This window comes from Armigeres subalbatus, chromosome 3 (genome assembly GCF_024139115.2).
Source record: "Armigeres subalbatus isolate Guangzhou_Male chromosome 3, GZ_Asu_2, whole genome shotgun sequence".
Lineage (NCBI taxonomy): Eukaryota > Metazoa > Arthropoda > Insecta > Diptera > Culicidae > Armigeres > Armigeres subalbatus.
Window position 1 is genome coordinate 54,286,764 of NC_085141.1, and position 13,896 is coordinate 54,300,659.

General features: G+C 38.4%; 1 protein-coding gene across 5 annotated transcripts; it reads left to right on the forward strand.

Moving 5' to 3' along the window:
* The first annotated feature begins 206 nt into the window (after positions 1 to 206).
* On the forward strand, positions 207 to 13,457 carry LOC134227561 (uncharacterized). Of its 5 annotated transcripts, none has more exons than XM_062709145.1 (4): positions 207 to 665; positions 1,117 to 1,439; positions 11,791 to 12,194; positions 12,253 to 13,457. In XM_062709145.1, exons 2-4 carry the CDS (start codon positions 1,204 to 1,206, stop codon positions 12,822 to 12,824), a joined length of 1,212 nt encoding a protein of 403 aa, XP_062565129.1. In that variant the 5' UTR covers positions 207 to 665; positions 1,117 to 1,203; the 3' UTR covers positions 12,825 to 13,457. The 5 variants fall into 5 exon arrangements, with proteins under 5 accessions (XP_062565129.1, XP_062565127.1, XP_062565130.1 ...); XM_062709143.1 differs by having other exon boundaries at positions 207 to 594; positions 986 to 1,439; XM_062709146.1 differs by having other exon boundaries at positions 207 to 520.
* Positions 13,458 to 13,896: the final 439 nt, after the last annotated feature.

Sequence of the window (13,896 nt, forward strand, 5' to 3'; positions counted from 1 at the left end):
ATTTCCGATATGCATGCAATCCCACACGAAAGCGATATCCAGAGGCGTATACACCGGCGAATGACATCAATCAAATTTTCTTGACACTTTCTGCGAAACGTCCTGCCCACATCACCGGCCCGGGTTTAAACCAAATCGAACCCAACCAGCAGGCCCCCCACGACTAAGGATCAACTGGTCCCACCACCATTTCGCCAAATCTCTCTCTCGCAGACGGGCTCGATCGATTGAACGGTGCACACGCGTCGTGTGCTTATTTTTCGCTATAGTCTTCAACGTTCATGAAAGAAAGGCTGTGTGCCTGAAGCGGATGTATCTTCATCAATGATATCCCGCGTTTAACTTATCGGACAATCGCGGCATGGCGGTGCAAGTGTTCCATCAGTAACGGTACTGTCACCCTGAATGTGTCATCAAGATTAAGTAATTCGCGTTGAACAAGGTCTTTGATCCACGCCAACCGGAGTCGTCTAGGTGGGACATTCCGGTTAGATCAGCTGCGTGTATTGAGTAATGCAGCGTGAGTGACTAGACAAGTGTGGTCGCGGGTGGTGTCTCTGACAATCGCGCGCCATAGGCCGGAGTGTGTGAAAAGTAAAGGTGGCGCTAAAGCATGTTGATTCATTCCAAATGAAAGTGACATGAAGTAAAAAGCAGTCTGCACGGTATCAGAAATACGATTACTATCGAACGTGTTTGTACCTTTGGTTTTCCTTAGATTCATTACGGAAGCTTACAATAACAGACTATTAATTGCTATATGATGGCATATGATACACTTGGACGGGCAAATGATAAAAATCTCTAATGACACAATATTAAAAAAAAAATGATAGATTAATTTTGTGGATTATGAAATTAAAATCAGACCATGTCATTTGCCTTTCAAACTATTATAATTTCTTTCGGTGGAAGAGGTTTCGAGATATTTAATTCGTGAGTTAGATAATGATTAGGAGATTTTAACAAAACATTGTAAATTTAGTGTGATGAAATAATGTTGGACCTCGGTGACAACGACGACGAAAAAGCACCGTGATTACTTTTTTGTTGGTAGTGTATTTAAAAAAAAACCTGACCGACTAAGCTCTGAAGGCGATTGGGCTTTCTTCGTAGGCAGCTGCAGTTGAACGAGGTATAGCCTCAGGTGTGAACCAATCTGCGAGGAGAAATTTTTCGAACGGTTGAATCTTACGCGGAAATATGAGTGCATGTGAAGGCGGTAGCAGCAAAGCGCGCAAAATGAGGTTAAACTGTTGGTTGGTGCTGCTAATCGCGGTTTGGATTGTCACGCTGCAGCAGTTGTTTGCAAGCGTTAATGGGATCTATGTGATAGAAAAAGGTGGTAGAAAATCCTTCGTGAAGCTTAGTCCGGCACAATGGACTGAACCGGAGTCAGACGGCATGTGGTCTTCTTTACTTGAGGAATATACGCTTGGGTAAGCTCTACTTATTTTGTTATTGTTTAAAGTTTTTTTTGTTTGGTATTAGGCTTTTCTATTTATTTTTTACTAATGTAGTGAGATTTAACTTTTAGGTTTCTATGGATAAGTGTGGTAATCAACATTATACAATATCATAAAATGCTGTCAATAGATTCACTAGTTTAACAAGTAGTTTACAGTGCTATTCTCGGCCGTGTGGTTTGCGGCGTCAGTCACCGGGACGCATTTGCATGTTGTGGAGTGTGGGTTCGATTCCCGCCGTAGTAAGGAAAGGAACCTTTTCTAAATACCACCAGGATTTTTATCGATTTTTGTGGATTTTCTGTGGGTTCAACGCAATGTTTCATTTACCAAAGACCAGAAACAAGCAAAAACATTTTAAAACTGAAAGATTTAGCTCAGAATTCCGAAATGAGAATCATTATGGTCGAAACTTAGGTACAGGGTGTATGAAAATATGTCGATGCATGTTGTCTTCTGCGAACTTGTTAAATTAAATGCGAACTATTCAAAAAACCTGTTTGATAATAAACTATGACGTTCTAGGATCTAGACGAATTGTCCTGGAATTTGAACCAAAGAGCCTACCGAATCAATGAAGACTTCCATAATGTCCCCGGTCAAGGTATCAACCCAATTATGTCCTCCGAGTATTTGATTTTTTTTAAAGCATTTTTGTCTCAAATTAGTGTATATGAGATATTTTACGATCTCCAAATCGTCCTGGAGTTTGAATCACATGGTCTACCGCATCAATGACGACTTCCTTGATGTACTTAGCCGTGATGTCAAATAAATTACGTCCTTCGAGTATTTGTCTTCTATTTGCAATACAAATCCCAGCATATGAGATGTTGTAAGAATTCCGATTTGTTCTAGAGTTCGAATCAAATGGTCTACTGAATCAACCACAACTACCCCAGTCGCGGTATTAACCCAATTATGTCCTCCAGGTTTTTTTTTATTTGCATTTCAAACCCAAGTATATTAGATGTTGTATAATCTCCAAACTGTCCTACAGTTTGAATCAAATGGTCTACGGAATCAACCATGACTTCCATAATGTCCTAAGCTGCAGTAGTCACTTGAGATCTTTTGAGACCTCCAAATTGTTCTGAAGTTTGAATGAAATGGAATACCGAAAATTATCTAATGATCCACCGAATCAACCATTACTTCCGTGATGTCCCCAGTAGGGTGCTAATGAAAATGACGTTTTCGAATTTCAATAGACGACATTGCTCACAAGTTTTATTATCCCAAAATATACACACTTAACTCATTTCACCGTATTCGGTAAATTTTACCGAAATCTCAACAGCAGAACTGTTCGGTAATTTATTTTACAGATTTTTTGTAATTTTTTCCATTGCTCAACTGTCAAAATCACCGAAAATCAGTTAAATTATTTACCGAACAGTTCTGCTGTTGAGATTTCGGTAAAATTTAACCGAATTCGGCGATTTATTTTAAGTGTGTAACCCCATGCAAAACTTGAGCTCAATCATGATTTAGGGGTGCCTAAAATTCATCAAAGTTTTGAAATTATTACCGATGATTTTTTTTCCAAAAGGGTACCAAAAGAAAAGTCGAAAGTCGATTTTTTTGTTTTTGATGCCAAATGACTTAAAAATGCATTAAACGTCAAGATCTGATGTTACTTAATTTTTTTTTTAAATCGATTTTTTCTCTTAGAACATTTGTGGTACCGTCGTGCGGGGCTTCTTTTGATTCCGGGGGCTACTTTGGATTTTTGATTTTTTGAAAAAAATAAACGGAAAAAATACCAAATTTGAAACAGAAAGTTACCATCCAACTATCAACAAGACACCCGATTGGTGATAATGACAATTTAATAGTAATTTTCGTTATAATTCTTGTTTTAAAATGTCCGAAGTAGCCCCTGATTTATCAAAAGAAGCCCCACACGACGGTACTTCAACACCGGACGATGCACAAACATTTTCATAGCCAAAAATATTCCCCTATGCAAAATTTGAGCTAAATCGGACATAATTAAGGGTTGCTCAAAATTAATCATGCGCCAATGATGTTAACAACAAAAGTATCAATTTAGTCGTATTTTTTACACTTACGCCTTGTACTCATTAGAATATTGTAGGTGCTCCAAGTTTACCACGTCGCGAGACCGTTGGAAAGAAAAACAATAATTTTTCAGTTCAATCAAAGTTAATTGCCTATATTCCGGGTATTAAACCACCCGACTTGGACATTAATTTACAATGTTCTGAAAACTCATATGTGAACCGAAAACTCATATGTGAACCGAAAACTCATATGTGATGCGAAGGCCGACGGAGGTCCTTCGTAGCTTGGTTACAGCACCAGTTTAGCGTACTGAGGGTCGTGGGTTCGAGTTCCATCGAAGGGAAAGTGGTTACTTCCAATACATTTTTCAAATAAATATCTGCCACATAATGTACATATTCACATAAGAGTATTTAGAACAATAATTTTCAATAACTCCGAAATTCAATGTCCGATCGAGACAATTTTTAATAGCAAACAATGGGACCGCATTCCCCGTCGAATGCAACTTGTTGCGAGTAAATCGGATAATGCTGAATTCCAAAAAGTGTGTCTACAAAGTTTGTACACATACACACACACTCACATACATATTCGAGGCAGCAGGTACTATGTCCAAGAGCTTTACGACCCCTCCCCACAGCCTCTGCGAGTTAGGGGGCTTGCCTAGGACGTGGTGGGATTTGGCAGTGGGCTCTGTTAAACCTCTACAAAAAGCTACGTGTGTCCGCAAGAAGGCCCTATCAAAGCGCACAGGAGCCCAGGGAGTGCATGGGCAGTGTCCCTACTTCGGTAGGGCAGTGCGTGTGCTGTTTCAGCAAAGGGGTTAGGGACAAAAGGTCGAAAGACAAAAGTTCGAAGGGACAAATGGTCGAAAAGGACAAAATGTCGAAAGGACAAAACGTCGAACGGAACAAAACGTCGAACGGGACAAAAGGTCGAAAGAAACTAAAGATCAATAAGATCAAAAGGTCGAAAGGGACAAAAGGTCGAAATGGACAAGGAACTGAAACGCAGAGAGTCAATCTAGCACCAGAGTTGCCCTACACACTTAAAATAAATCGCCGAATTCGGTAAAATTTTACCGAAATCTCAACAGCAGAACTGTTCGGTAAATAATTTAACTGATTTTCGGTGATTTTGACAGTTGAGCAATGGAAAAAATTACAAAAAATCCGTAAAATATATTACCGAACAGTTCTGCTGTTGAGATTTCGGTAAAATTTACCGAATACGGTGAAATGTGTTAAGTGTGTACACAGTTAGCAAAAACTCTGCTCTTTTATTTTTCACAATTTTAACAATTAAATAAAATTGATTCAGTGAGTACAACTAATAGATGAATGCAAAGCTTTCTGAATGTCACTTCGATCTGTCAAAATGGTGCACGCCGCACATCAAATACATCGGCGTATATTACACGCCGGTGTATTTTCAATGCGTGCGCCTGCGTGGCTGCGGAATCCACCCGATACTGTTTTTACACGGATTTTTTATTACACGGCCGTGTAAAAAATATCCCAAACAAAATTTTTGCAAAGTTGCTCCATTTTGCATGATTCGTCGAGATATCATAAAACTTTTTTTACACGGATTTTCGAATTTTGAACTGAAAACTTTTTTTTACACGGAACGCATCCCCCGTGTAAAAAAAGAATCGGGTGTACACCATTTTGACAGATCGAAGTGACATTCAGAAAACCTAGATATTCATCTATTATTTGCACTCATTGAATGAATTTTATTCAGTTGCTAAAAATAGTTTAGAATAAAAGAACAACTTTTTTGCCAACTGTATAGGACAACTCTGTCTCGCGCAATACACGCAATACAAGTTTTATTCATTTCCTAAATCATTTTTTTTTATCTCTGTGGGAAATAAAGTGAGCCTGAAAAAAAGCATTTCCAGTTTTTGGTTACATTGATAAATAAAATAGAATTTAAATAAAACAAAATGATAACGATTTTGAAATTCTATCGTAGTAGGCATTCGAAATGCCAGCATACTGAGAAGAAATTTGAAATTGAATCTCAGTAGGCTGACATGGAATTCTAGATTGTTGGAAAGGGACAAAGAAAATAAATGAAGATCATTCAGTGTTCGTTTCTTGAGGCGTGAACACGTCATTTGTTTGCAAGTGTCCAACGCTTATTTTCAACAAAAAAAAGTAAGTTGGTTAACGGATTTGCTTGGCTACGACAATGACGTGGTCGTTGCTCCCACGAATGGTAAGATAAGTTAGCAGGAGTTTGAAAAAGGAAAGAAATTGGGCAAAAAATAATGGTAAGCCTAAGACGCAGGAAAATTTGGCAAAAAAATAATGATAAGCCATGAGGTCTGAAAGGCAAAAAAAATAAAAGTAAGCCTCAGCTGGAAAATAAAATGGCAAAAAATAATGGTGAGCCATAATATGTAGAGCGCAAAAAAAATGGTAAGCCTCAAACCGGCAACAAAAATGGCAAAAAATTATGGTAAGCCATGCCTGGCAAAAGAAATTGGTAAGCCAGAGAAAAGAAAACGATATGGCAAAAAATAATGGTAAGCCATGTAGACAAGTTCATAGATGAATCGGCAAAAGAAGAGTATGCCAATTTAGTTGGCAGGCAATCGATCGAGGATGAAACAAGCAAAAATCAGATGATTTGCAAAATTTGCGTCTTCTACAAGGTTATCTAGAATATTATAATCATCGAGTGAGTGTTCAACATAATTCGAAATTCATTATATTGGCAGTTAGGTTGAATATTTCGGAATCTGTGGGGCTTGGAAAACTAGTGCCTTCTACAAAATTGCCCAGGGAGACAAAATCATTAAAGAGAGATATTAGTTTGGTTTGTAATGCATGCACTTGGTGCCGATGGTGTGCTAGTGAGTGAATGCAAGTTGAGTTAGAAGACAAGGAAAAATCGTCCAAATAAAAATGGTAAGCCTTTTATATAAGAAGTGAAGATGGCAAAAAATAATGCCATGAAGCAAATTTTATGGAAAAAGCTTCATTGAAAAATGCAAACCAAAATGAAACATCGCGGATTTAATATTGAAGTTTATCCGCCATCTGGAATTTGAAAAGTGAAATCCAACTGGACGAATAAAGAGTTAAGGGCTATTGATCTAAAGATCGTAAGCTTGACCCCCAGAGATGTGAGATTCGGCAAGTAGCCGTTTCCTATAACGTTGTTTAGATCAGAAGTTCTCAAACTTTTTGGATAAGCCTGACAGACCTGACAGAATCCTATAATTTTGCGACTTACCAGGTACCAAATGCATTGATCCTTAGCAATTGGATGAAAATGAGTATGCGTTAGATTGAACAAATCATGAAGAATTGCTTCTACCCCTTCATTGAATTTGGATTGGATTTTGTTTGGATTGGATTTGGATTGGATTCGGGCTATTGATTGGATTTGGAGTGGATTTGGATTGGATTTGGATTGGATTTGGATTGGATTTGGATTGGATTTGGATTGGATTTGGATTGGATTTGGATTGGATTTGGATTGGATTTGGATTGGATTTGGATTGGATTTGGATTGGATTTGGATTGGATTTGGATTGGTTTGGATTTGATTGATTTGGATTGATTTGATTTGGATTAGATTTGGATTGATTTGGATTGATTTGGATTGATTTGGATTGATTTGGATTTGGATTGATTTGGATTGATTTGATTGATTTGGATTGATTTGGGTTGGATTTGGGTTGATTTGGATTGATTTGGATTGATTTGGATTGATTTGATTGATTTGGATTGATTTGGATTGATTTGGATTGATTTGGGTTGATTTGGATTGGATTTGGAGTGGATTTGGATTGATCTGGATTGGGATTGATTCAGATTGTATTTGAATTGATTTGATTGATTTGATTTGGATTGATTTGGATTGATTGATTTGGATTGGATTGATTTGGATTGATTTGGATTGGATTTGAATTGGAATTGGAGTGGATTTGGAGTGGATTTGGATTGGATTGGATTTGAATTGGATTTGGATTGAATTGGATTTGAATTGGATTTGGATTGGATTTGGATTGGATTTGGATTGGATTTGGATTGAATTTGGATTGGATTTGGAATGGATTTGGATTGGATTTGGATTGGATTTTGATTGGATTTGGATTGGATTTGGATTGGATTTGGATTGGATTTGGATTGGATTTGAATTGGATTTGGATTGGATTTGGATTGGATTTCTATTGGATTTGGATTGGATTGGATTTGTATTAGATTTGGATTGGATTTGGACTGGATTTGGATTGGATTTGGATGGATTTGGATTGGATTTGGATGGATTTGGATTGGGTTTGGATTTGATTTGGATTGGATCTGGATTGGGATTGGATTCAGATTGTATTTGAATTGGATTTGGATTGGATTTGGATGGAATTTAATTTTGGATTGGATTTGGATTTGATTTGGATTGGATCTGGATTGGGATTGGATTCAGATTGTATTTGAATTGGATTTGGATTGGATTTGGATGGAATTTAATTTTGGATTGGATTTGATTGGTTTAGTTAATGGTTTAGTAGACCAATTGTTTTCAACTCAGCAGTTTTGGGACAGCGTCAATGCTTTATTGCTAAAAGCAATAAATTTACACCTGTTATTGATATTGAAATACATGCGCGGGTGTAAAATAATAATACAATTAAATTTATACTTTCGTATAAACAGCTTCAAATAATTTGCTTATCAGAATAAACAGTGAAAGAGTAGAAACGGTGAATATTGTGGGAAATAAAGTGAGCTTGAAAAAAAGCATTTCCAGTTTTTGGTTACATTGATAAATAAAATAGAATTTAAATAAAACAAAATGATAACGATTTTGAAATTCTATCGTAGTAGGCATTCGAAATGCCAGCATACTGAGAAGAAATTTGAAATTGAATCTCAGTAGGCTGACATGGAATTCTAGATTGTTGGAAAGGGACAAAGAAAATAAATGAAGATCATTCAGTGTTCGTTTCTTGAGGCGTGAACACGTCATTTGTTTGCAAGTATCCAACGCTTATTTTCAACAAAAAAAGTAAGTTGGTTAACGGATTTCCTTGGCTACGACAATCTCTAACAGAACTATCTAGATATTCATAATATTGTTTTATAGTAATTACTAGTAATTGCTCATTCTTCAACTTTGATTGATGTGATAAGTGTTATATTTCTGCTTAAATGCATTTCACAAATTCTTTTGGAATACACCCAACTTGTTATCAACTTGTTCTTGATCGACCTTTTGTCCCTTTCGACCTTTTATCCTTTTTGACCTTTTGTGCCTTTCGACCTTTTGTCCTTCTGTTCCTTTCGACGTTTTCTCTTTTCGACCTTTTGTCCTTTCGACCTTTTGTATTTTCGGCCTTTTGTCTTTCGACCTTTTGTCCTTTCGACCTTATGTCACAGATTTCCAGCAGAGAGCGAGAGATCTGCTTGTGTTGAAGCAGGAGTGTCATAGTGCGTCACCACTATTGTCACCTCGAAGCACGGCAGAAGTGTGAGTGTGGACTGCGCATGCTGCGGCGTGTCGTAGCGTAGTATTATTGATTCGTCCCTACGGTTTAGGGTCATTTGGCCGAATGCCGTTTGGCCAACTGTCGTTTGGCCGAATGGCATTTGGCCGAAAGGGTCGTTTGACCGAACGCCATATGGCCGAATGCCGTTTGTCCGAATAGTTGAAATACGTTTTCTTAATAAGTGTGTGAAAAAAGAAGGAAGATGGAAGAAGGACGAAGGAAGAAGGATGAAGGAAGGAGGAAGAAAAATATGAAGGAAGAAGAAAGAAGGAAAAAGGAAAAAGTTGAAAGAAATAAGGAAAGAGGAAGGATGTAGAAGGAAGAATGAGGAAGGAAGAAGGAAGATGGATAAGGCAAGAAGCATGAAGGAAAAAGAAAGAAGGAAGAAGGAAGAAGGAAGAAGGAAGAAGGAAGAAGGAAGAAGGAAGAAGCAAGAAGGAAATAGGAAGGAGGAAGAAGGGAAAAAGAAGAAGCAAGAAGGAAGGAGCAAGAAGCAAGAAGGAAGAAGGAATAAGGAGGAAAGAAGGAATAAAAAGATGAAGGAAGAAGGAAAAATGAAGAAGGAAGAGAAAGATGAAGGAAGAAGGAAGAAGCAAGAAGGAAAAAGCAAGAAAAAGGAAGAAGCAAGACGGAAGAAGCTAGAAGGAAGAAGGAAGAAGAAGGAAAAAAGAAAAAAGAAGAAGGCAGAAGAAGAAGAAAGAATGAGTAGGAAGAAGTAAGAAGGAAGAGGGAAAAAAGGAAGAAGGAAGATAGAAAAAGGAAGAAGGAAGAAAAAGATAAAGGAAGAAGGAAGAAAAAGATGAAGGAAGAAGAAAGATAAAAGAAAAAGGGAGAAGTTAGAAGACAGAAGGAAGAAGAAAATAGGAGGAAGGGAGAAGGTAGAAAAAGAAAAACCAAGGAAGAAGAAAGAAGGAAAATGGAAAAAGGTACCAAACGACATTCGGCTAAATGGCCTGACACCGTCCCTACATACCGCTATTGACACCTCGAGGCATGCCAGTGGAGTGTTGGGGTGAGCACCCAAATAAGACTCACATGGTACGATTGACATTTGAAGAAGCTGCTTCGGCGGCAGGGTGGTAGTGAGTTGAATCCACACACCCACAGTTAGGCACACGTGGTTCACGGAGAGTGCCCAAGGAGGGTTTAGTGGCCGAGAGTCCCACATTCCGGTACACTGCCATGTGGTAGCTTGGCAACTACTACGCGTGTGTTGGGTCAGTGCATAATGCATTACTGCTTGTAAAAAAAACACTCACATACACACACACACACACACTCACATTCACACCCCCCAGAAGTAGTACAGGCAGTAGTTCCTGGGGAAAACGATGGCGGAGCCCAAGGGAGTTTAGTCGGTATTACCGGTACGGTCGAGTACAATAAAAGGGTGGAATTAAATGATACAATACTGCCGTAATCTGGCAAAGTTATACGTCACTTTTCCAAAAATGGTGTTAACGAGTAGTACTCATCGTACTCTTTAACAGAAAAATGGAAAACATGTATGTTGTAAAATGGCGCATACGTCACTTTTTCAGATTACGGTAGAATAGTACAAACTCGTCTGATTACAAGCAAAAGTGTCATGGTTTTCAAAATTAAAAGTTCGTCTTGGGTATTTACGGGTAAGCAAATAAATGAAAACTGTAAAAAAGCATATTTTTCAAACGGCATCAATTTGTAACGAAATTTTGGAAAAGATCGTTAGAAATTTTTTGTGTTAAAATTTTGATTTTTTTCATAAAATGGCATCCATCGCTGTCGATAGTTGTTAACCTTCATAGATCGATGAAAAGAATTTTGGAGAAATCTTTAACGTTTCCACTAGCACTAGTTAGTAACCAATCGATATTTATTTAGAATGGCCCCCGTGAACTGCACAAACCACACATACAAAAATTGATACACATACTGCCGTAATCTGAAAAAGTGACGTATACGCCATTTTCCAAAAATGGTGTTAACCAGCCACCTGGCACGGCACCATGTTTTTGCAGCCAACATCTCCAAGTAAAATGTATGGTAGTATTTGTATTGTATACCAACATCTAATTTGATTCCCATTGGGATCCAGAAATGTCAGTGGGGGCCAGTCGCGCAATGTTGGCTGCAAAACAAGCCCATTGTGCGAGATATGGATGACACCCACCTGGTGTTAACGAGTACTACTCATCGAGCTCTTTAACAGAAAAATGGAAAACATGTATGTTGTAAAATGGCTGTTACGTCACTTTTCCAGATTACGGCAGCAAACCAAAAACCAAAACTACCCAAAACTGGGTTGTTTTCACTCAAAACCGTAGTTTGGGCCACTAACCCAAATTTGAGTAAAATTATTTTTCTTGGACTAGGTAGTTTGCCTTTAATCACATGTAAACAATTTACCCAAAGCTGAGTTTAATTTATCCAAAGTAGACCTTAATCAACCCAAAATTGAGAATATTGAATTTACTCAAATTTGGGTTATTGGGCTGAGCAACCCCGGTGAGGTGCTTGCATCTTGCTCTAGTTTTGACAACAATTAAGGAAAGGCAAAACTACCCAAATGTGGGTAAATTTTTTCTGCGATATTCTCAACAGTGCGTATATTTAACTCAAATTTTGGATTGATTTATCTGTCCGTGTAGGTAGCTAAGTTTGCAATTTTAAGGTGTTTTATGAGATATTGCGAAAGTCTTTGAAAATATTGTCTTATCTTTGAATGATCGCAATACAAATCATCCTTCACAGGATTACTTCATCCCAAAAATGTATCTTATATAAAACATTTTAATCTCATTCCAGACAAAACACCTCAGTGCGGCAATCGCGCGTAATGCAAGCCACACAGGTTGGAGTAGGGCAGACTCACCAGTACATTCCGGCATCCAGCTTTTACATCAACAAGCGCATCGGGGAAGCCGTTGAAATGGGTGCCCCTGCAGGGAAAGTAATTGGTCCCTCGGGGTACGCTGAGAACCAACTGACACCTCCGTCGGCGCAAAGTACATTTACGCCAATGCGACAAACTTTTGGTGGAGCAACTCCAACAGAATTGCTCTCGTCGCCCCGTGAGGTCTCTGAAACGGATTTATATCTACTGGGAGCCATCGAGAAACTGGTCTATCGCGTAGATTATATGGAAAATCGCCTAAGAAGGGCAGAGCAAATCATTTACTATCTGATGGCAGGAAACAACCAAAAACTTGGTGAGATAAGATGGTTGGCTGTTTCATATTAGTCTAATGAAAAATCTTGTATTTTTAGAAACCTGCCCGGACAACTTTACCCGCGTCCAAGACATATGCTACCACTTTGGTGTTGATCGTGGCTTAAACTGGAAATCGGCTAGCACGTTGTGTAAGTCCTATGGTGGACATCTAGCGGAATTTGAAACCAGTACGGAGTTCCAAGATGTCGTGGCGTACATTTTAAACAACCAACTGAAACGTGGAAAAGAATTCTGGCTCGGTGGGTTGAACCCGGGTCTGCTGTGGATTTGGACTCAATCAGCCAAACCGGTCAATCCGAATACAAACCTAACATCGATGTCAACTGGCGCTAAGGTCGGAACGAGCACAACTTCGACAACTACTGTACAACCGGACACTAAAAGGGATGGGAACAAAATTGTCAACAAACCACCCAAGCAAACAGAACCAACGCTGGAAATCGTTGGTACGGGTAGATGCTTGAAGCTAACTTACAACGGAGCATTGTACACTTACGGATATTCTGGACAGGACTGCTCAAACCGAAACAATTACATCTGCGAACTAAAGAACAAATCGCTGGATAATGAAATAAAGCGTTTGGCGAAGCAACTGGAGTTCGACTAGATTCGGCGATTGGTTGAAGAAAGTAGATTAGTCCTCTCATCAGATTTTGAGCGATACTTATTTATTAGAATTTGTGCTAATAAAATGTTAGAAATATGTGTGATGGGTGATTATAATATTATCATTACATATTTATACCATATTTTTGTTAGCAGTATCTTTTTCAAAACATGATGATTGGTTTAATCAATGCATTTATATTTTGAGGAGTAATTTATTAAATCATCCGAATAAAAAAACATTTTCAATTATTTTAATGCCAAAATCGTAATACATGCCAGAGAATAGCCCACGCCAACAATGGATAGCCCCACCGTGGAAATGTACAGCATGCGATCCATTGGTCCCCCTTTTAACCACACCGGAAGGTTGTCCTTGACTTGGAACTTGGCTTGTTTGTTTTTGAGTAGTTTGTATCCCATCGCAATTTCATTGCCGCCGGACGCGGATCCTCCTCCTGCGCACGTGGGTTCCGCTTCAGCTTTCGGAGGACACTTTTTCTTCGTAAGAAAATTTCTGGCTTGGAAAATTTTTGGATTGAGTTTTCGAAGACTGTTGGACGATTTCAGTAGCAACGACATTTTTGTGCAACGTGTTTTCGATTAGTGAAAACCGATCAGTAATCAAGGACGACTTGATTTGAATTGGATTTGAATACCGTGCGCGACCGAAATCCGTACAGCACCGAAATCCATCCACCTCATGAGATATCAATAAATTAAAGGGGGTTTAAGGCAATTCATGTAGAAATAATTAATCTTATCCTGTTCAGATTCTTGGCAGTAAGCTTTTAGGGCATAGAATTGGAAAGAAGGCTTTGAAATTAAAGCAACAAAAATCAAAAACAAATCTCCACCCACAAAACGCGGAGTTTGTGCCGCCGTTTTATTTTCGGGTAGAGCATAATTGCACCAAAAGTAACTGTGTTTTTATTGCTTATTGCGAATCATTACATAAGATCAGCGGAATACAAATCGAAGGGATCGCTTCTCATGGTGCATATCGAACTATTTACAGTGGTAAATGTCAATCAGACTGTTTCAATTCAAATATTTAGTTAAAAATAGCTGTA

Excerpts from the sequence above, each read along its gene's own strand:
- LOC134227561 (XM_062709145.1), top strand. The coding sequence starts at position 1,204 with ATGAGTGCATGTGAAGGCGGTAGCAGCAAAGCGCGCAAAATGAGGTTA. Across the intron at positions 1,440-11,790 it reads CTTGAGGAATATACGCTTGG|ACAAAACACCTCAGTGCGGC; the intron begins GTAAGCTCTACT and ends ATCTCATTCCAG. Across the intron at positions 12,195-12,252 it reads AGGAAACAACCAAAAACTTG|AAACCTGCCCGGACAACTTT; the intron begins GTGAGATAAGAT and ends TTGTATTTTTAG.